At 34.9% G+C, this 22,981-nt stretch overlaps 1 protein-coding gene across 1 annotated transcript; it reads left to right on the top strand.

The window, feature by feature from the left end:
• Positions 1-12,483: 12,483 nt before the first annotated feature.
• On the top strand, positions 12,484-13,734 carry LOC111788821 (transcription repressor MYB6). Its single transcript, XM_023669353.2, has 3 exons — positions 12,484-12,665; positions 12,749-12,878; positions 12,994-13,734. Exons 1-3 carry the CDS (start codon positions 12,533-12,535, stop codon positions 13,550-13,552), a joined length of 822 nt encoding a protein of 273 aa, XP_023525121.2. The 5' UTR covers positions 12,484-12,532; the 3' UTR covers positions 13,553-13,734.
• The last annotated feature ends 9,247 nt before the right edge of the window (positions 13,735-22,981 follow it).

Below are 22,981 nucleotides of genomic sequence, written 5' to 3'. Positions count from 1 at the left end.
TTATTCTTTAAAAAAGTAGTTTATGGATTTAATACACTTCATTTGCTTCCAATTCCTACTAATTTCCTTCTAAACATTTCAAGAGGATTTGATCAAAACATTTCAAGAGGAGGTGAAGGAAAGAAGATGATTTTTTCTGATTCGAGGACAATCGCACTTTTAATGGCAGCGGACTTGCGATTATGTGGCACTCACTTTCCAACGACAAGTGAGCTAAGCCAATTCGTTGTTGCGTCGCCTACGGCCAAGCGACGTATGCTCGAGCCTCTGGCCTCGGTTTTAAGAGAAGGTTTTAGAAAGCGAGGGCAGAGAGAGATTTTGAAAGGGACGTTATATAAGCAAGCAAGAGAGAAATAACAACGGCTTACAATATATAACCTTGGGTAGGGGGATACGACGAATCCTTCTGAAGAGGGGGAAGATGATAAGAATCACGGTGTTCCAAATGAAACTATTGCCAAGAAGATTAAAAAAGTGTCATGAAGATTCAAAAGAAAGAAATGAAGAAAGAAATTTATCAACACCAGAATTCAAACTTACGTGCGGAGAGCTCAATTAATTTCAAACCTATCACATTAACCACTCAAGCACATCAACATTTATTAAAAAGAACTATGTTTAATTTCATAAATTATGTAAAAGTCAAATGGTCAATTTGACTTATTCTTTGTGGAGATTAAAGGGGATCGGGAATAAATCCCGTCCACAAACGTCTCGAATAAATCTCATCCACAAACGTCTTTTGTCGGAAGACTATAAATACCCACAATATGTTATGTAAAATGCAGATTCGTGGATGAATGTAATTCAGATCTCAAATTGAGACGTTTCCCTTAGAAATCCGAGCATCATTTTTGCCATTTCTAAGTTTCAAGCAATTCTTGTGGTAGAATTGCACCCGAGCCATTCAATCAAGCCTTGATCAAGTTAGATTGTGGAGTGACTCAATTTAGAACAAGGTTCCAAATCTTGCTTCTAGATCTTCGATCGTAAGAGGTAATCTAATTCTAGCCTTATCTCTTGGTTGATCTCAATAATCTAATTCTAGCCTTATCTCTTGGTTGATCTCAATTTCGTATAAGGAGGTGTTAATTACTTTGATTCAAAGGTTCTTGCTTCAACAAAAGCTTGGATCGTTGGGTTGAGGATTAGGGTTGCCTTATCAAGGCGTAAATTGAATAAACTAAGAAAAAGCTTCACTTTTGTGTTCTAAGAAGTATACCCAACTGAAACGAGAGAAATCATCCACAAACACCATCACGTAATAAAGGCCGGTATAGCTTGATGTTCGTGTTGGTCCCAAAAGATCAGAATGAATGAAATCCAATATTGTTGAAGCTCTACTCTTTGAGCTTGGGAAAGGAAGAAAGGAAGACGATGAGACTTGCCATATTGGTAGCCTAGACAAATCTCATCATGTTGAATATCTTTAAAAACAGGGACACCATCAATAAGTTGTTTTGTTAATATTTTCTCCAACAACTGAAAACCCACATGACCCAAACGAGCATGCCAAAACTTTGAACTTGCATTATGACCAGCTTTCTTGATACATTCATCACTAGCTGATAAAACATACAAAGATTCTTTTCTTTTTCCACATAGCAGAATATCAACAACATGTTTCACATTAGAAAGAATTTGAACATCTTTAGGACCAAAAAGAACATCAATCTGCTATTTGTGACACAGAAGTAAGATTTTTCTTAAAACCAGGAATATGATAAACGTCCTTGAGTAGAACACTCCCATCATTCAAATCTCCTTCTTTCATCACAGGATGCATTGAATTATTAGCTGTCACAATGATCTTCTTTTGACAATGTCGACGAACATATGATAGAAGAGTTTTGTTTCTAGTTGCAGGATGAGAACAACCAGAATTGACAATCCATTCTTCATTGTAGTCTATAAAGGCATGAGCATCTGCAGAGACATCACGTTGATGTACAACTGAAGTCACATTTGTTGGTTGGTCAAGAACCTCAATAGTTAAGCAGTGTTCCAAAAATGGATATGAAGAACTTTTACTTTCATGTACAACATTTGCTTTTGATTCCTGCATTTTGACTCTGTAATTTGGCTTAATATGGCCTGACTTTCTGCAACGATCACACACCACTTTCACCTAACAATCTTGTTGAAGATGACCAGGTTTTCCACACTTGTAACAAGCTTTAAATGGCTTCTTTGACGATGCCTCACTCATGAATTGATTCCCATTGCTTGATGAAGACTTTGAATGAAAATTATGTCTTCTTTGATCTTTGACATACAACACATCTTCTGACTTTGGAGAAAGCTTGTTGTTGCTAGTCATTTGCTTAATTAAAGCTTCCTGATTAGAAAGCAAATTCTCCATGTCAATAATTGTAGGCGGATTTGCCCACACTTGTATTGAGGTAACAAAGAGCATAAAGTCTTTTCGTAATCCACGAATAAGATAATTCTGAAATTTTGTTAAAATAAAACTCATTAATTTGTGAAGTAATCTCTAAAACTCATTAATTTGTGAAGTAATCTCACATACACTAAAGATAGAACGCTCGAATACCGCTTTGTGAAAATACTATTTGCGTATTTGTGAAGGAGATGTCGAGACAAATAACCCTGATTGTATAAAAAACCTTTTTTGTTGCTCTGTATTTCTTTGGTCTGTATTTTTGCTCCAACTTCAAGGAAGGATTAGTCATTTATATATTTTCTATTACTAATAATAGGGTGAGAGAAACTAAACCCCTATCACCATTCCTCAAAACTTTGTTTTTTTTTTTTTTTCTTTACTTAGTTTTCCTAACATAACTAATTAAATAGAATTGACGTTAAGTTTATTTAAAACAAAAACTAAGCTTGAGCATTTAAGTTTATTCCAACAGATTTTTCACTCTCAAGAAATATTCTTAACACAAAAACTACCTTGAGTTACCACAGCAAGTTCATTCTTTAGAAATTGCAATCGAGCGGTATGTTTCGTAGTGAATAGCTTTTAAAGTGTTTCCTACACTTGCTTTGGTGACTTTAAATCACGAACATGATCAATATATTCCTTGCTAATCAAAGTTCGCAAGGTAAATAAAGCTTTTCCACATTTGATATTCCATTTTCGGCGTAATTCAGCATTTTGTGGAGTATCTGCTGGAATTTCTGTGTCATCACCTTCCATTAAATCTCAATCTTGCCCTTGTAGATAAACTTCCATATATAACTTCCAATAATTATAACTATTGCCAACAAACTTTTTCATAGCTATATCGATAGAAACACTCCCACCATTTATCTCGTTGAGTAATAATATCAAACCCGTGGTTACCAACTTGGCTTTGATACCAAGACATGATACATAACATTCAAAAGTGTGAATAAATTTGAAATTATTATTACTCAAACAAGACATTATAGAGAAAACTGAAATATGAAGTGTTGTAGTGTAGATATATTTTACTAATAATAAAACTTCTATTTAAACTGAAATAACTCTTATCAAGACTCAACTGATTGCACACAGACTCCTAATAAAAATGAACAACTTGACTAATTCAAACAAGCAATAAGTTGCACTAAATTATGACAAGAAACATAGAAAAAAACTAGAGAGAGAGAGAGAGAAAAAGAGAGAGAAATACGAAAATACTCAACGAGCCCAACTAGAGAAACTCGATGCCAAAACTGTTGAAAATAAAAGTTTGCTCTGATACTAATTTGTTAAAATAACACTCACAAAATTGTGGAGGAAATGTGGAGAGGGGAGAGACAAGGAAGCAAAGAATTCTAACAAGCCATTCTCTCTCTCTACACCTTCAACTTTCTTCACAAGTTCAGAGTCTCTTCCTTCTCCTGTTTGAGATAGGAGGAACTCTCACTCAGCTCACCAATTTCCTTCTCTAACCTTTCAACCTTCCTTTCTAACTCTTTCTTTTCTTCTTCCATTTTCTCTTCCATTCTCATCCTCAAGTTGCCTTTCCGGTCATTGAAGCTCTCTCTCTTCGAGCTCGGGCTCTCTGTTATTCGGTTGTTCATCTTTCTTCGATTTTTTCGTCTTCGCTATCAGGATTTCGACATCGTCTTTCACGCCGTCGTGTCCTTTTGTGTTCAGCTCTTCATTTTGGGCCATCAAGAGAATGCCTCCGTTTGTTGCGACATTCAAGGCTAGGTTGATCGTTTCTTTCACCTTTTCCTCGGCTCGACAATCTCTTGCATAATGACCCATTCTGCCACAATTGTAACATTTGTCGGAGTTACAATTATTTGCATAGTGGCCATATTTTTGACATTTGTAACACTAGATGTTGGAATTATATCCTTGACCGCGTCCTTGATTGCGTCCTCTTCCACGCCAATTTGTTTGGCTCGACTGTCTCTTCTCCTTATAGATGTCTTCATTTCTGCTGTCTTGACTGCCTCGACCATTTTCGCGACTTCCTCGACCTCTACCTTGAATATTTTGAGAGTATCCTTTTCATCCTTTATTGATGCCTTAGTCTGAAGCGCTTGATCGAGTGTCTCCTCCTTCTTTTTCTTACGTTGCTCGTGTGCCTCGAGAGAACCAGCGAGCTCATCGACCGTGAACTTCGCTAGGTCCTTTGACTCTTCTATAGCACATACAACATTCTCAAAGTTGTCGGTTAACAACCTCAAGATCTTCTCCACAACCCGTGTCTCGGGTAATATTTCTTCGTTTCGATTTAGTTGATTTGTAACAGTTTGTACGAGCGTAATGTAGTCAGATACATTTTCTAACTCATTCATCTTCATGCTCTCCAACTCGCCACGCAAAGTTTGGAGACGCACTTGCTTGACTCGGTCGGTTCCCTTGAACACCTTTTCTAAAGTGTCCTACGCTTCTTTTGAAGTAGTTGCCCTTGCAATCTTCTCAAAGCCCGACTCGTCAACAGCCCAAAACAACATGTATAATGTTGCCTTATCCCTTGATCGCAATTCTTTTAGTGCCTTGTTTTGCGCCCGTGGTATCCTTTGGTTCTTCGAAACCTTCTTCGATCACCTCCCATGCATCTTGAGAACCGAGAAGAGCTTTCATTTGGATGCTCCAATTCTCGTAGTTCGTCTTCGTTAATCGTGGTAGCGACATTTGTCCCATCATATTCGTCATCGTCTCTAATACCAATTTGTTGAAAATAAAAACTCGTTCTGATACTAATTGGTTAAAATAACACTCACGAAACTATGAATGAGATGTCCAGAGGGGAGAGACAAGAAGACAAAGAATTCTGAAAAGCCCTTGTACTTATGAGATGTCCAGAGGGGAGAGACAAGAAGACAAAGAAAAGCCCTTGTACTTAAATGACACAATTTCTCTTTCTGCTTTTTCTTCTAGCTCTCTTGCTCTACTTTTACCATGCAAAACAACTCATTTATAGGTTTTCTGGAGGCTAAACTATTACATATTCCATCATTTTTTACTAAACAATTCCCACTATTATTTTATTGGCCTTTCATTTTTTCCTTTTGGCCTTTTCTTTTCATGATTGAGTTTAAAAACCGACTAAAATTAACCAAAAAAAAAAAAAAAAAAAAATCAAATAAAACTACCCTTTTTATTTAAGTTTATTCCAACAAAAACAGTCATCCAACGCAACAAAAGAGTCCACTGACGTCTGCACATACACAAGAGGTCCATTGCTTAAAGCTAAGAAGTGGGGGTTGACCTTCACTATAAGAGGGAGGTCCATCATTTCATTTTAGCATCTCACTTGAACGGTTTGAACCAGTCGGAGAATACACTTTTTGACGGCTCAAGGGTAGCATTTTGGGTAATTCGGTTTGGTCTGATATGCTCGAACCCTTTTCTCCTAGTTTCAATTCTTCGAAAGAGTTTAAGGTTAATACGACTACCTTTTATTATCATGGATTTATGAAGTATTGTCGTTGCCTCCTCTGTCACCACGTCTGTGACCATGCCCACGACCTTTACTTTTCTTGTTGTGGCCAGAATCAGTCGCATCTTTTATTTTCGTTCGTGTGAGCCACTCCTCATGGGTGAGTAAGAGATGTCTCTCCTCCTCTCTATCATCGTAGCCATGAATTCTCTCTTGAGGACCTTAAAACAACCAACGATCTCCTCAACCGACATGTTCTTGAAGTTGCCAAACTGCTCGATGGAGGTAACAATCTGCATGAATCTTGGGGGACAGCTCGAAGGAACTTATTGATGTCGGAGATCACTCCACCTTGTCGCCTAACATACAGATTGCGGTGACGTTCGTCGTCAACTTCTTCGCAAAGTCATCTATTGACTCACTATCCTTCACGGATAGCCTCGAACACACTCTTCAAGGTTTGCACCTTTGCTTCCTTGACTCATTCTGCACCCACATGCATTGTTTGCAACAGTTCCCAAACTACTCGATGGAGGAAATAATTTGCATGACCCATTCCACACGCTTTGTGCCTACAAATTAACATGCATTTTTATCGACCATATTGCGTAGTTACTCTTCACGAGTAATGGGTACTGTTGCGTTACACTCCCCTCCTTTCCACTCCTTATCGTTGTCAGATCTCCTCTGATGACTTTGTGAGATGATGACGTTTGTTTCGGCATCCTTACTCTAATATAAGATGTTAGATATTACCTACAGTCGAAATATATCGAACGGAAGAACCTTAAGCACTATATTTTTCAATTCTCTTTGTCATTGTCAATAAAGCATACGTTTGAAAACTATGTATAGAGGAGAAAATATTAATCAATTTCTTAAACTTTTTCCACAAGGTAGTAACTACTAACAAAAAAAAAAAAACCAACAATTTTTCTAAACTTGTTCAAAGTTATTAACGACTGACAAGGATACTAAAATTGCACCAAGTTAATAATTTCTTCTCTAACTCAAGCTTATTAACTCAGGTAACTTAACTTTCAAGGCATCATTTCATGTATTTTGAAGATGAGAATCTAACGACCGTGTGCTACATCAAACATTTACTATAGTTTTGATTCATTATTTCACGAAGTAGTTCACTGATCGTGTCTTGCACGTTATACCGACATTTTCCCATTAATATTCGGTAACAAACTTGCATATAGATGACAAAACTTCACAAAACAACACACAAGACATGCTTCACCACAACGATCTAAAAGGGAATGGAAATGAAAAAGCCCAATGAATCGTTGCATATACAAAATAAAAAACTTAACATTTGGATGTCAAATGAGTTGAAGATATTATTGTTTTTACTTATCCACAATGTTTCTGTCGCTCATAGTAGCAGGTGCTCTATGTTCAACCATTTTGTTGTCTTAGCTGTCTCTTAGCTAAACCCACATGGTCAACAACCATTAAAGTATAACACATGATGATGAACCTGTTTTCTTTTCATTTTATTTATTTATTTATTTTTCTCTTATGAGTTTGACAAGGTGGAAAATAAATTAAATCACAGACCAATCAGAGTTCATCGCCTCATAAGCTTACAAGTGTTCACACAAGTCAAATTAATGATTATTCTTGCATTTAATATAAATGGTCACCCACGTATCCCCATAATCAACCCTTGAGAATTACTTAGAATATAGGGAAAAGATTGAACCTTTTAAAGTTGAAACTCTTAATGTTATTTATATTTCATTACATATTAATAGTTTAATGTTGTTGAAGTTTATATTGTATTATAAGAGCTCATGTGTGAGACAAGTGTTATAAAATTTTGAAAATCGATTAAATTTTGGGTTTTATTCGTAAATTAGAATCTTGACTTCATTTAATTTATTTTTGTATCCTATGAATTGGAGAACACCTGGATCGTATGATTAGAGTAGAAAGTCTGAATTCAAACTTCCTATAATGCTGGACCTTGTGCTAGATCTGAGCTAAGTAAGAAATTGTGAGCTAAACTCAAATAATGTCGTTTTTGTATCATTTCACATCAATAGCTTAGTGTTATAATTTTTCGACTAACATATTAAGAAAGATTAGATGCATTATAATCTATGAACTTAAACGTTTCAGTATGATAGTAATTTGGAACTTCGATAGGGTATAAACTTTAGGTAGGCTTCCGGTATTGGCCAAAACGAAGAACGTGTAGATCTAAAATGTGCACATTGGGAAACCCGAGTTGGGTTGAAAATGTATTTGGTGAGAGTTTTTTTTTTTTTTTTTTGTTTTTTTGAAGTAAGTTGGACAAAAATTGGAAAGAAAGATGAAGGGTAATTTGTTTGTTTGTATGTATTTGAAAGTTTGTGAGGCACATAACGAAGGGATGAGATGGAAAGGCATCCAAACATAGCTATCCAAAACCTAAAAGTTAGGGATTTTGCAAATTAGGGATTTTGCAATGAGGACAAAAATGACCGACCTTGCCAGTTGCACCTACCTATTTTGCAAACATACCCCTCTTATTTCACCAATTTTGGTTTCTTTCATCATTTTTTTTTCATTGCCCTTTTGTGTTCCTTCCCTTCTATCCATAGAGATGTCTACCGGGCGAGGTAGAGATGAGAGGGTAAATGCAAAACTATTAGCGCAGATGTCCCTGTTCTGCCACCAATTTCATTTTTCATTTATTTTTTAGGATCGAGGTGAGAATTCTAAACGACGAATTTGCGGGAATCCAGTTTCCGAGGAGTAAGTTTAAAATTTTCATTTTTCAATATAATGTTTATTTTTTAAAAAATCATAATAAATCAATATATTTAGTAAGTAAACATATATGTAAGGTTTGGGCTGTTATAAACGGTATCAAAGCAAGACACCGGGCGATGTGTCAACGAAGAGGCTGAACCCGAAAGGGGGGTGCACATTAGGCGGTGTGCCAGCGAGGACGCTAGACCTCAAAGGGGCTGGATTGGGGGTCCTATATTGATTGGAGAGGGGAACAAGTGCCAGCGAGGATGCTGCGCACCGAAGGGGGGTGGATTGTGAGATCCCACATCGGTTAGAGAAGAGAACAAAATATTTTTTTATAATTGTATAACGTGTTTTAAAAACCTTGAGGAGAAGCCTGCGAAGGAAAGCCCAAAGATGACAATATATATTGGCGGTGGGCTTGTGCTGTTATAAATGGTATCAGAGCCAGACACCAGGCGATGTGCCAGCGAGGAGGCTGAACCCCGAAGGGGGTGAACACTAGGCGGTGTGTTAGTGAGGACGCTAGGCCTCGAAGGGGAGTGGATTGAAGGGTCCCACATCAATTGGAGAGGGGAACGAGTGCCAGCGAGGACGCTGGGCTCCGAAGGGGGTGGATTGTGAGATCCCACATCGATTGGAGAGGGGAATGAAACATTCTTTATAATTGTGTCACGTGTTTTAAAAACCTTGAGGGGAAACCTAGAAGGGAAAAGCCAAAGAGAACAATATCTGCTAGTGGTAGGCTTGTGCTGTTATAAATGGTATTAGAGCCAGACACTAGGCAATGTGTCAGCAAGGAGGCTGAACCCTGAAGGGGGGTAGACATTAGGTCATGTGCCAGCGAGGACGCTAGGCCTCGAAAGGAGGTGGATTAGGCAGTCCCACATCGATTGGAGAGGGGAATGACTTCCAGCAAGGATGCTGGACCTCAAAAGGGGGTGAATTATGAGATCCCACATCAATTTGAGAGGAGAACAAAACATTTTTTATAATTGTGTGACGCGTTTTAAAAACATTAAGGGAAAACTCAGAAATGAAAGCCAAGAGAGGACAATATCTGCTCATTGTGAGCTTGTGCTCTTATAAATGGTATTAGAGCCTAACATTGAGCAATGTGCTAGCAGGAAGGTTGAGCTCCGAAGGGGGGTGGACACTAGGCGGTAGCCAACGAGGACGTCAGGCCCCCCACTAGGTTGTGCGCCAGCGAAGACGCTAGGCCCCGAAGGGGGGTGGATTGTGAGATCCCACATCAATTGAAGAGGGGAACATAGCATTTTTTAGAATTGTGTGATGCATTTCGGTACGAAAAAGCCTAAAGACAACAACATATAATTTAACATTGTTTAGAGACTAAACTTCGTGTACATTGATTCTCCAAAAATTTTGAAATTTTTTTATTAGATCCTTAAATTACTTAAAATAATATTGATTGAATGTTGCTTTTTGTTTTTTATTTCGGTGGAATTGGAAGTAGATATGAATCTTGAATGAACCTAGTGATTGATTGTGTCACTTTTGGGGCTTTGTTGATTGTTCTAGTATCTCTCCATTCTTAATTGTGAGTACCATTTACCTAAACATCATACTCATCCAAACCCTAAACCTTCAAACCATTTTCAATCACTTTCTTATTCACTTCAGAAAAAAAACAACCACTAAACACCAACACATTCCTCACCAAACACACTACTTTTTTTATCTCAACAAACTTTTTCTTCCTTTTCAAATTCAAATTCCCATTTCATGTCACTTTGCATCATTTTAGTAATTTCCTTTCCTTTAATCCAAACTTATTTCAAAAGTTGCCTTCTCGTCTTTTGGAAATGTGATTATTATTCAAAATTACATCGTCTTATAGAAACGTATCTCATACTGCATGTAGCCTACACTATTTCTTCTCATATGATACAAGAACTATCAATGGTGGTAAGAAACATGAACGAACAGCCACAAATGGTATCTATTTGAAAACAGGGTGAAATTGAAGAGTATTTGCTCTGTTATGGAACTAACAAAATTTTTATTCATAAATACCAATGTCCCAAGAAGAAAAATGCACGGGATCTCATATCATACAAGAACTAATTGTTAGTAAGAACTGTTACGCTTAGTTAAAGAAGAGGTATATGAATAAACCCTGATCACTTTTAAACAAGAGCGATCCTAAAGATGGTTTAAAAGGACTTCAAGACAAGTGAAGTGGAAAACACGATCATCTTATATGAGCAATACACGAAAATATAATGTTATTAGTTATCAAGTTTTGATTCCAAATCTTAGATCGGTTCATAAGCATAAGATGTTTTAAGAAACATAAACTATCGTACTCTCAAACAACTAAAGAATATGCTCTCGATACGATAAATTAAAACTATTTATGAAAAGAAGCGATCATTTATGAAAACCTATAATGTTTTTGAAGCAATATGACAAATTCATAAAAGACAAACTCTTTTGATTAACATTAATGTGAAATTACATAATATATGAATGAAATTGAATTGATTTGTGTGAGACAATTGAATCTAAGCTGTTCATTTCATTCAAAGAATTCAATTGGATTCATATGTTGGTTGGGCAGTCACTTTTATACACACACCTCCAATTCCTACAATAAGTTAAAAACATCCAAATTATTGTTGTAATTTCAAATCTATGAATCTCGACCTTTGATTTATTATAGATATAAAATTGACTTTTATGTTTTATTAAACTCGAAACTGATTAAGTTCGTGTTCGAGGATTATTAGACATTGTTGTAAAGTTCGAGACCAAATAGACACGAATATAAAAGTTTAAACATTAAACATATAATATAACCTTGAGCTGTACTCGTAATGACGCATGAAAACTACCAATTTGAGCATGACTCAGCTATTAAGTTAAGATATCTGTTTTTTAACGTTAAAAGTTTAAATTCCTATTCCGATGGCTTACGAATGAGAAACCTTAACACAATGGTTGAAAAATAAGAGCTCTTTCTTTGTCGAGTGATAACCCCGAAAAATCCAACCTAAAAGCTATGATCTTCAAGATTTTTACTTCAAAAACGACAAATTTTTTAATAATATAATAATTTCCATCTAACTTGGAAATCACCTAAGCTTGTGTGAATTTCCTTTTATTTTTTTTAAAAATTATTTATTTATTTTATTATTAATTTTTAATAGTATGTCTACAATTTAAGTCATATTTTAAAAAATAGATAGCTTTCTTAAATTTAGGATAATGTTATATTTTATTTTAAATATATGTTGTTTTAAATTAAATATTTGTTTTAATTCTTAATATTGGACTTCTTTTTTTTTTTTTTTTTTTTCTTTTTGCACTATAGTCCCTTACTTTTAACTATTTTAATTTATATTCAAAATTGAAGAATAATCTTATAACATGCTACTTGTGACCACAAAAGCTTAGAAAATATATTCCAAACTTATTAAATTAATAAAAATATTCGAGTATATTTCAATTATGTCCTCCGACTTTGAAATTTTTATTTTTTTTCCTTTAAACTTTGAAATTTATTTGATGTCAAAAGCTAAAAATATACTAATGGTGTAATAATTATTAGACATAAAATTAATTTTTTCCCTCTTATATTCAACTTCTTTATCCAATAATTTTGGTTGCTTTAATAATAACCCAAAATAAGTTATTTTCTTACCCAATCAATTTCAAATTAGTTTCAATTAAATTAAAAAAAAAAAAAAAAAAAAAAAAAAAGTCCAACACTTTATGAAAGAGGAGAGAGAAGAAGGTGGGGGGGAAAAAGGAGCATTATGGGGTGTGGGGTTGGATTTGACCAAGTTGGTAAGATTGGTAAGATAGAAAGAGAAGTGGTTATTGGTTACACATTTCCATTACTCCTTAAAAGCTCTTCTCTCCCCCAACCCCTTCTCCCCCTCTTCTAAGCCTTCTTCTTCTTCTTCTTCTCTTCTTCTTCAATGGGGCGATCCCCTTGCTGCGAGAAAGCCCACACCAACAAGGGCGCTTGGACCAAAGATGAAGACCAACGCCTTGTCGATTACATCCGCCTCCATGGCGAGGGCTGTTGGCGCACTCTCCCCAAAGCCGCTGGTATTCATTCTTATCATACCCATTTCTCCCCCTTTTTCATTCCTTCCCTTCTTTTCTCATCTGGGTTTTCCTTTGGGTTTTAGGATTGCTTCGATGTGGCAAGAGCTGCAGGCTTCGCTGGATCAACTACCTTCGCCCTGATCTCAAGCGTGGCAATTTCACCGACGAGGAAGATCAACTCATCGTTAAACTCCATAGCCTTCTCGGAAACAAGTCAGTCCCCGATTCAATTTCAAATTCCATTTCATTTTTGGTTTCTTTAATTTCATTCTCATCTGGGTTTTTTTTTTTTTTTTTTTTTTTTTTTTTTTTTTTTATTTTGGTTTAGATGGTCTGTGATTGCGGGTCGGTTGCCGGGAAGAACGGATAATGAAATAAAGAACTATTGGAATACCCACATCAAGAGAAAGCTAATCAGCCGTGGCATTGATCCACAAACTCACCGCCCTCTTAACGAATCCGCCGCCGTCTCCACCCGTTTCGGGTACCTAAATCATGAATATCCCAACACCAACAACAATTCTTCTTCTTCCTCCTCTGTTCCCGTGGCAGAGCTTCCGATTATGAAGCCAACGATCATCAACGCGCCGTCCTTGGACATCGACGAAGAAGGCAGCGGCACCACCACAGAGACAGAGCCAGCGGCGACCCATGTGAAGACAGAGGTGAATTTGGAGCTTTCAATTGGGCTACACCCATTTCAGGGAGAGACAGCGCCAAGGAGCTCTGCAGAGTCTAGATTGCGAGAAAGAAGCCCGTATCAGTTTGGCTCACTGTGTTTGTGTTGCCAATTGGGATCGGACAACGGCGGCGAGTGTCGCCGGAATTGCCAGAATTCCAAGGGGTGGTTGTTTGGGGTCCGGCCAAATGCTCTGGGTTCTTCATAGACACATTTTTACAAACAGCTTGTGGGGGAAGAAGAGAATAATATGAAATCTAAGTCTCCCACCACTTTGATTAGATAAAAAAATTAAATTATTGTAATGTAGATATAGATATGTAGATTAACAACATTTTTATTTACTCCAAAATTAATAAAAATTAATTAAAAAAAATTAATTTTGGCTAATTTTCCATTATAGTTAAAATCAATATGTAAATCCTCACTTGCATATCCTCTTGGTTACTAAAAGAGGATTGATTAATTTTTTTAGATATTAATATAATGAAATTCCCCTAATTTTTATTACCTTTTTAGATATTATTTAAGAAGAAATTAATAAATAAAAAGTCAAATAAAGCGTCGTGGAAATTATTGTAATTTATGATTGCGTTTTAGAATATTAGATAATAATACAATTATAAAAAAAAAAACATAAAATTTCTCCATTTTAATACATCTTCAATTTCTAAATATATTGTATTTTTAAATATTTGTGTGTAATAAAATCTTAAAACTACCCACTTTTATTTTATTAATATAGTTAATGGGTTTAAAACGTTATAATTGCAATTAAAAAAAAATTAACTTAGACAAAAGCTGGAAACATCTGTATTGACTATTTAACTTTAAATATTAAATAAACTAAAAAAACATGGTCTAATTAAGTTTAATATTAAATAATTTATGAAAATAATTATTGGTTAACCTAATTTATTACTAATTATTAACCTCTTTTATAAATTTAAATTTCTTACTTCTATTTTAAATAACTAGAATATATATATATATATATAGAGGTAAATAATAAAGGAGAGAAAAAGAGGCATTTTAGGTAGAGGTATTCGAATGACTCAAAAGACTCGATCAATCCAACCCAACACAATCTAACCTGTACGATTTAATAAGAGTCGTTTAAGTTGAAAAAATTTACAATCCGAACCATTAGGTTGGGTCTAAAAAAATATCCTAGCTCGACCAAACTTAAACCAACCCACGAACACTCACAGCTCGAAAGAATTTTATAAACCCATGTAATTATAAAACACATATTTTTGTTTGTTTTATTTAAATGGCATAATATTCTATTAATTAGGTATAATATGCCTCTCAATCTAAATTCCCTCTTCACCTACTCCAAATTATATCAATTTCCATTTCAATTTTACCATTTTTTTTTTTTTGGGAGAACGAAACACCCTTTATAAGGGTGTAGAAACTTCTCCATAGAAGACGCATTTTAAACCCTTGAGGGGAAGCCCGAAAAGAAAAATCCAAAGAGGACTATATCTACTAGTGGTGGGCTTGGACCATTACAAATGGTATCAGAGCCAGACACCGGGCGATGAGCCAACGAGAAGGTTGTTCCCTGAAAGGGGTAGACACGAGGCGGTGTGCCAACAAGGACGCTGGGCCCTGAAGTGGGGTGGATTTGGTAGATCTCCCACATTGATTGGAGAAAGAAATGAGTGTTAGCAAAGACGTTGGGCGATTTACCAGCGAGAAGGCTGTTCCTCGAAGAGGGTGCATTTTGTAGGGGTCCCACATCGATTACGAGTGTCAGCGATGACGCTAGGCCCTAAATAGATTGGAGCAAACAGTATCTACTAGCGGTGAACTAGGATTCGTTACATAAAATATCTTCTTCATCAGTCGAGAATTAACCATAAAATATCTAAATTATAAGTATACATCTTGATTTATAGGGTGAAGAAGTTAGGGTTTGAATGGGAGCAAGTTGAGAGAGTTGCACAAGTGGGTGGAGGTTGGGAATTTATTAGGCTATGACTTTTGGTCATCTTCATTCATTTAACCATGGATGGGTACTCAATTCACAACATAGATGCACCAAAAACACACATATTTTTTAAATTTCAAATATAAACAAACTAACATCAAAGACTAGACTATCAATTAATTTGAATATCAAAGATCAAAGCGTGAATGCTTGCAACAAAGAAATTAATTTTTGCACCTACTTACCAATTACTTTACACTCAACTTCAAAGCACTCTCATTCAATCATCACCTACTACGCTTCGAGCCACCTTTATGTTAAATGCCCAACTTCAAACTTCTCTCACATAGTACACGTATGTGCACATAAACTTACTAGGCGGGCTCGTATACATATCCCTTAACTAGGACTAACGTACACTTATATTGTCGAAAACCAATAAAAAGAAATGAGGGTGTATCATATCATAGAATACGTGTTCATACAAAAGCACACTGGAGAAATATTCCATGATCGTGACATACAACATGCATAAGGTCTCACATTTTTAGATCAGAGTACGTACTTCCATACTGACATAACCTAAGGCATGACATTAATTTAGTTTTATTATACACAACTCATCAAGTGTCTCATAGAACATTCATGGTATCATAACATACGTGGATTGACATACCGGAAGTACATGCATCACATATAGTTTATAAACATCACATCATTAAGTACTAACATGTAGATAAGTTGCATAGTACGTATTATTCATACAATATACAATTAATCCAACCTAGCCCCAGACATTCAAATAGTAAGCTCATTTGTAGGCCTAAGTCGGAATCACCAATTTCTTGTGTTGATGTTTGTTGGGTCCCGCTTTCGAGATCTAAGTATAACTATGATATTCCATGACATCATAATTAAAATATCTCTAAGAAATTAAATCACCTAACTCCCTTAATTAATCCAATTTGGTTCCAAATATTTTAAACTCCTAAATAGTAGTTATAATGACCTCAAACCTTCCAACTATGTCAAAAACCGCCAAATAGTCGAGCCAAGCCAATAAGGAGATGAGAAAATGGCTCGAATCTGCACAAAAAGGGAAGTAGTTGGACTTAGTTCTAAAGTGCTTAGTTTCTATTATAGTTTCAACTACTAATCACCTCTCACGGTCCTAGAGTGCTTAGTCTACTAAAAACACTCTGACCAAACTCAGATGGAATGGACCTAGCTCTAGTACCCTATTTTTAAAGGTTCCTAGACTAGTTTATATAACGTAGGTTAATAAAAGACTAAAAAGAGTATCAGAATAAGCCTTTAAGCCAGCTTTGACGGTGTTATATAATGAACTTGATATCAAACTATATGAGTATGAATCTTGGATGCAAAATATTTTTCTCTTACTCTCAGAATATTAGAACTGTGGCTTAGAGAATCCTTTTAACTTCGAACGTTTGAATTGTAACTCAATCGATTCATATGCTATAACTTGAAAATAAAAAACTTAGTTTCTAGAAGGGAGGAGCTCAAATTTTATTTTGTTTTATTTTGTAATTATGAGAATATTTAGTGGGAGTGGGCAAAACCTACCCTCCATTATCTAATTACCCTAAATTAATTCTTATTTTGTTTGATGGCATCTACTTACCATTCTAATCTACTTTTATTAATCTCTCTCCGATATTCGAGTATTATTTAAATCATTAAATATTACATTTTCGTTCATATATTTTAATCTCATATTCACTCATAGATAAAAGTAGAAGTAGTACATGACTTGAGTATTTTAACAAATAATCCGTAAGTGACGCCACTATTGGGGTTAGATACAAACACATATAATCATAAATGGGACCTATCCTTTCCGTCTATATTTCCTTAGATGACTATCCTAAACAAATAATTGGATGTGTATTTACTGTTCTACACACGGCTCACACATGTAAGTATGGACCCACCAGTCGGTTTGCACACCTCCTAGGCCTCTTTCTTGGTCGAGCTAGCATTCTTTGGAATAGCGACAGTCTCAACATTTTGATAAACATGATAATCATTTTACTGCCTCGTAACATATGCGTTCATACCATCATAATAAGGGGATATTCCTCGATGCATGAACACACAATGATGCATCAGGTCCCAACATTTTCATTCATTATCAGGTAAAACAACCCCCTTCGTTATCCTTCATATCATATCATTTTTCAGCATAGGCTTTAAGGCATGTACGGGGTTGAATCTCATATCATACATGGTCTTATGTCATATCATGCATATAACATATCCTTTGACATATCATATCATATCATAGCATGCACGTATCATATCATAAAGCAATCCACAACATGTTTTGTACAGTCAAACATATTACACCATAACATATATCATATCATCAACACGTCACATCATAACATATGTCATAACATTAACATAACATACCACCGACATTTCATAGTCATATAATTTCATAATATATCTTAGTCATATCATTTCATAAATGCATCATACATATCATAGCATATCAACCATATCAGAGTGATATCATATAATAAACATATTATAGTCATATCATTTCATGAACATATCATAGTCGTATCATTTCACAAACATATCATACTCATATTGTTTCACAAACATATCATACTCATATCGTTTCGTAAACATATCACACATATCAAGCATATGACACATGCAGAACTAAGGGGCACGTGTCATCATACAAAACATCAATTTCTAACCATACCGATAGTAAGACCACTTACTTGGTTGGCCTTAGCCAGAGTTTTATCTAGCTCCAAATTTGCTTGTTTTTCTTCTTCCAATTTGTTCTCATTTATGTTGAGGCTTCACCTATTTTGAATATTCACTCAATTGGCTGAGTGAAAGTTGAATTCCATGTTCTCATTATTTGTAATTGTGTTTGGTAATAAAACTTAATTTTAATATTATTTGTAGATCCTACATCAAATATTATTTTTTATAATATTATTTTCATACAAACAATGAAAAACAGTTTAATCATCTCTAAATCTTACCTTATCTTTATGTTCACAGCTATTATGACCATTTTTAATTGATTCTTTGTAAAAATTGATTCTTCCTTACAAAGCTTATTTGCATTTTTTTTTTATATTCTATTTATTTATTAGTTTACTTGGATTATTACATGGAATCACACAAGAACAGGAAGCATTGTTAGGTGTCATGACGGGAACTTCCAGTTGTGCCTAGTGAGGACCCAGCCTTGAATTTCTCTAGCATGGAATGGTGTAGGAATAGGGAGCATTGTCAAGTGTCATTGGTGGAACTTATAGCTAGCACTTAGTAATAGGCACATATGGAGCTATGGGTAGATTTAGAGATCACCTGCCCTAAGCAATGACACTTTCAAACCTGTTACATTACCATTGAGTTCAAGACATATGAGGGCACCCAACTTAAGGGTAGGAAGCACAATAACTTGATGAACCTTGAAAAGACAGAAACTAGTGGCTAAGTGCACACTGAAATCTGAATACACCTCAATCAATGACTTACCCTCTCAGAATATGAGTAAGTAGAGTACATGACCTTATAAGCCTGGGAGGGACAGAAACAAATCCGAGCCATGGAACTAGCCAACTCTAGGACTCTAACTAAGCACATAGCTTAAGGAAGAGTAAATAGCAGATATTGTCCTTTTTGAACTTTTTCTTTCGAGTTTCCCCTCAAGTGAAAGGTTTTCATTCTCCTCTCCAACCCACGTGGGATATGACAGACACAATAATAAAAACGTTTCAAAAGTTATGAATGAGCTTAACGCGTTAGCACCCACCACATGCATTTACGCATAACATTACTTTATTCCCTTCTATTTAAACATATCCAGCAAAGGATGAGAGAGAAAAAGAACATGTGATATGTTTGGAGTTTGGTAGCCGAATGAGTGATTGAAAAATAATTGAATGAAAAGAAAGTAGAAAAGAGTTGGTTAGTTTAAAAAGAATAAAAATATAAAGTAAAAGGTGATGTGGTGTTACAGATCATGGCATGGGATTCTCACATTAATGGGTATGGAATTTCAGAGTCTGCCCACCTAAACAAATCCCACCAAGTTTCTAAAATCACCCTTTTTCTATTCTCATTGTTATTCCCTTTCACCATAAACACAATTATATGTCTACATATCTTAAACTTTCTTTAGACCCCACATGTTCTTCCTTTAGAATCATCACCAACTTTCAACTTCTCTATACCTATTTCGATTCTCCTATGCACTTTCTCCTTTTGTCGTTTATAATATACTTTGAATTTGGTCAGTTCCTTGGTTAACATTTTTTTTTTTACTAACTCGAAGATAGGGTCACTACAACCTAAGTTCACTGCTAGTAGATATTAGATATGGTCTTTTCTGAGCTTTCCCTATAAATGGTATCAAAGCTAGACATCGGGTAATGTGCCAGCAAGGAGGTTGAGCTACGAAGCTGAGTGGACATGAGGCAGTGTGCTAGTAAGGATGTTGGGCCTCGAAATGGGTGAATTAAGGGGTCCCACATCGATTGGAGAAAGAAACAAGTGTTAGCTAGGACGCTGGACCCTGAAGGGGGGGGGGGTGGATTGTGAGATCTCACATTGGTTGTGGAGGAAAATGAAACATTTTTTATAAGGGTGTTGAAACCTCTCTCTAGCAGTCGCGTTTTAAAAACTTTGAGAGAAAATCCGTAAAGAAAAAAACCCAAAGAGAACAATATCCACTAAACGTTGGCTTGAGTTGTTACACCAACTCTACCCTCCTTTTAAGATTATTAAGAATATTTGACATTTATAACTAATACTAGCGATATGTTGTGACGTGTGAATGTTTGATATTGAGTTTTATGTGATTGTAGTCATGGATGTAATGTATATTGTAGATGAATAGAGTTATATATATATATACCCAACTCAACTAAAAAAACAAAGAGTTGGGTTATGAACTATATTCCAGTTGCTCGGGTCACCAACCAAACTAACCCAAAATTTCGAGTTGATCCAAAAAATTTCTCCAAACCAATCCAATTCGTATACACCCGTAATGAAAAGCCAAATTATACAAATTAATGAATTAGTTAATATTATTATTTTTGCAAAGGGTCTATACTATTTATTTATGTTTGAATATGTGTTGAGATAAAATAAATAATGATCCATGGTCGGCAATCTATATTAATTTAAAGGAAACAGAGCGTAAATAAAATAGGGTTTTTTCAAAAAAATTAAACACCTAATATTCAACCAACTTAGACCAAGAGAAAAATAATGTGTCACACCAATCTTATATTATTTTAAATTGATTCATTTAATTATTCCCATTCACAATCTTATCTATCCATATATTATAAACAAAGCCTATATTAATTCACATCATAGTCTAAGAAAATAATTATTTATCTCACTTATGTCAACAATATATGTATATAATTCGTTATGCGTTGAAGTTATGTTTCATCCACATGCCAGCTTTAAGCTTCAACCTTCATATAATATTGATCTTAGTTTAATTTGATATGTTAAGACCCTATAATGACATTAAAGATATTAATTACGTGATGAGATCTTAGGAGGGAAACACGAACACATAGTTTATTGTTTGACGGTCTAAATAAATTGTTGACAACTATCTAAATATAATACTCCACCTAACATGATGTATTTTTTTTAATTCTTTAATTCCTTATAAACATTTAATAAAAACAATTTATTGATAGTCCCAGCCCGTCACATGAGGTTACCCAATATAGAATTACTCTAGGCAAAAACATGTTTTATTATGGTGTCTCTATGATTGAGCCACTGAAAAGAAAAGTGCATATTATTGGTATAGGTAGTGACTTTCAACTCTTGTCAGTCTTTCTTAGTCATTCTATCTTCAAGATCGCTCTCTTTGAAATGTAGTCTTGATTCATTCATGTACCCCTCTTTTACTTGGGTGTCACATGCCCACGAACTGTGATGCTACTTATACCCACATCACACGTACAATTGATTAGTCGACAAACGTGCCTATACATGTGGAGAGAGAGTCCCGAACTTTATTTCCACATAAGCGAGCAGCACATGTTCATGGAGTAGGAAAATATGAAAAAGACTTGGAAAAAAGTGAAGAGAATGAATAAACTCAAACCAGATTTCATACATATGACTTTGTTCATGTTTTTTTAAGGTTTAATTTTGTTTTTTTTTTTAACCTAAAGTTATAATATGATATATAACTTAGTGTTACATTAATATTTTCGTTTAAGTAAACTAAAACTTCCTCCATAATAATTTTAAACTATATAACAAACATAAATGTAAATACAATTTTTTTATAGTTTGAAGAATATTATAATTTAAAATATTAAAATTAGTCTTTATAATATGCAAAATTGTGATAAATAGTTCGTACAATAAAGTCTATTTAAGATGGTTTTTATGGAAAATCATATATGAAATTTTATTAAAAAAAATAAAAAAAAATAAAATTAAAATAAAGGCAATTAACTCCAAAATTATTATTGTCATAAAATATTAATTTAAAAATCATATTTTTAGGTATGATGGTCCACAAATTTTTTTGGAGAGAGAAACCATATTGGTGGGTGAAGGTTGGTAGGGATATGATGTTAAGAGAATCAACTACCTATTCACTTTTTTCATTAAAATCTTGGTTTTTTTTTTTTTTTTTTTTTTTTTTTTTTTTTTTTTTTTTTTTGTATCACGAGCATCGTATGATAATAGATTCGATGTATCCCGATATTAATTAGGACTAAAACTAAGGTAAAATTAATTAATTTTCTTATTCCAAAAATATTTTAACTTTTATAATGATTCGAACTCTAAATAATGATAATTTATATTTTAATCTTAATTGTTGGATTTATTTGGTCGGATTTGTTGGACTTGAGCATGTGTACGCTTCTATTGATTATCAAGGCTAAGACATAGTTGATTAGGAGTTCATAATGCATGAATATGTTGTTGTTGAACTTCAATGGGCGGAGAGAATAGTTTGAGACCCTAATTAGATACGATGATACTAAAGCGTGTTGGATGATGAAAGTCCCACTTCAGCTAATTTAAGAAATGATCATGGGTTTATAATCAAGCAATATTCTCTCCATTAGTATGAGGCTTTTTGGGAAAGCCCAAACAAAGCCATCAGAGCTTATGCTCAAAGTGGACAATATCATACCATTGTGGAGAGTCGTGTTCGTCTAACAAAGTGAACCACAATGAAATCGTTAAGTCAATATAGAGTTGAATTAGACATAATCAGATGTCCCTTGAACCCCATGGCTCATTTAAGATGAAAACGTATGATTCGACTGTCTGTAAAAATGTGGACGATTAGATCTACATATATACCATTATGGTATCATTAGTTACCATGTACATTCAAGGTGTATTACAAACGTGTTAGACAATTTAGTCATGTAGGTTCCCAATCCTTGATTATGACACACAATTGGGATCATGGAACTTCTGATGATGTATGCGTTACATGGGGATGATTGAGGGAAAACCCTAGTTGTGAACTCCCTTCACTTGACGAGGATTCTCTTAGTATCGAGACACATGGAGTCACCCTCCTATCACCTATAGTACAATGTATGACAGTATTAGAGGAGCTTTAGTTAGCACGTAATAGCATTTTATCTAGATGAGCAAGGACCTACATTCGTATCATGATGACACAAGTTG

The sequence above is a fragment of the Cucurbita pepo genome, chromosome 2 (genome assembly GCF_057944985.1).
Source record: "Cucurbita pepo subsp. pepo isolate OVF chromosome 2, ASM5794498v1, whole genome shotgun sequence".
Lineage (NCBI taxonomy): Eukaryota > Viridiplantae > Streptophyta > Magnoliopsida > Cucurbitales > Cucurbitaceae > Cucurbita > Cucurbita pepo.
This window is presented reverse-complemented; position numbering and strand designations above follow the sequence as displayed.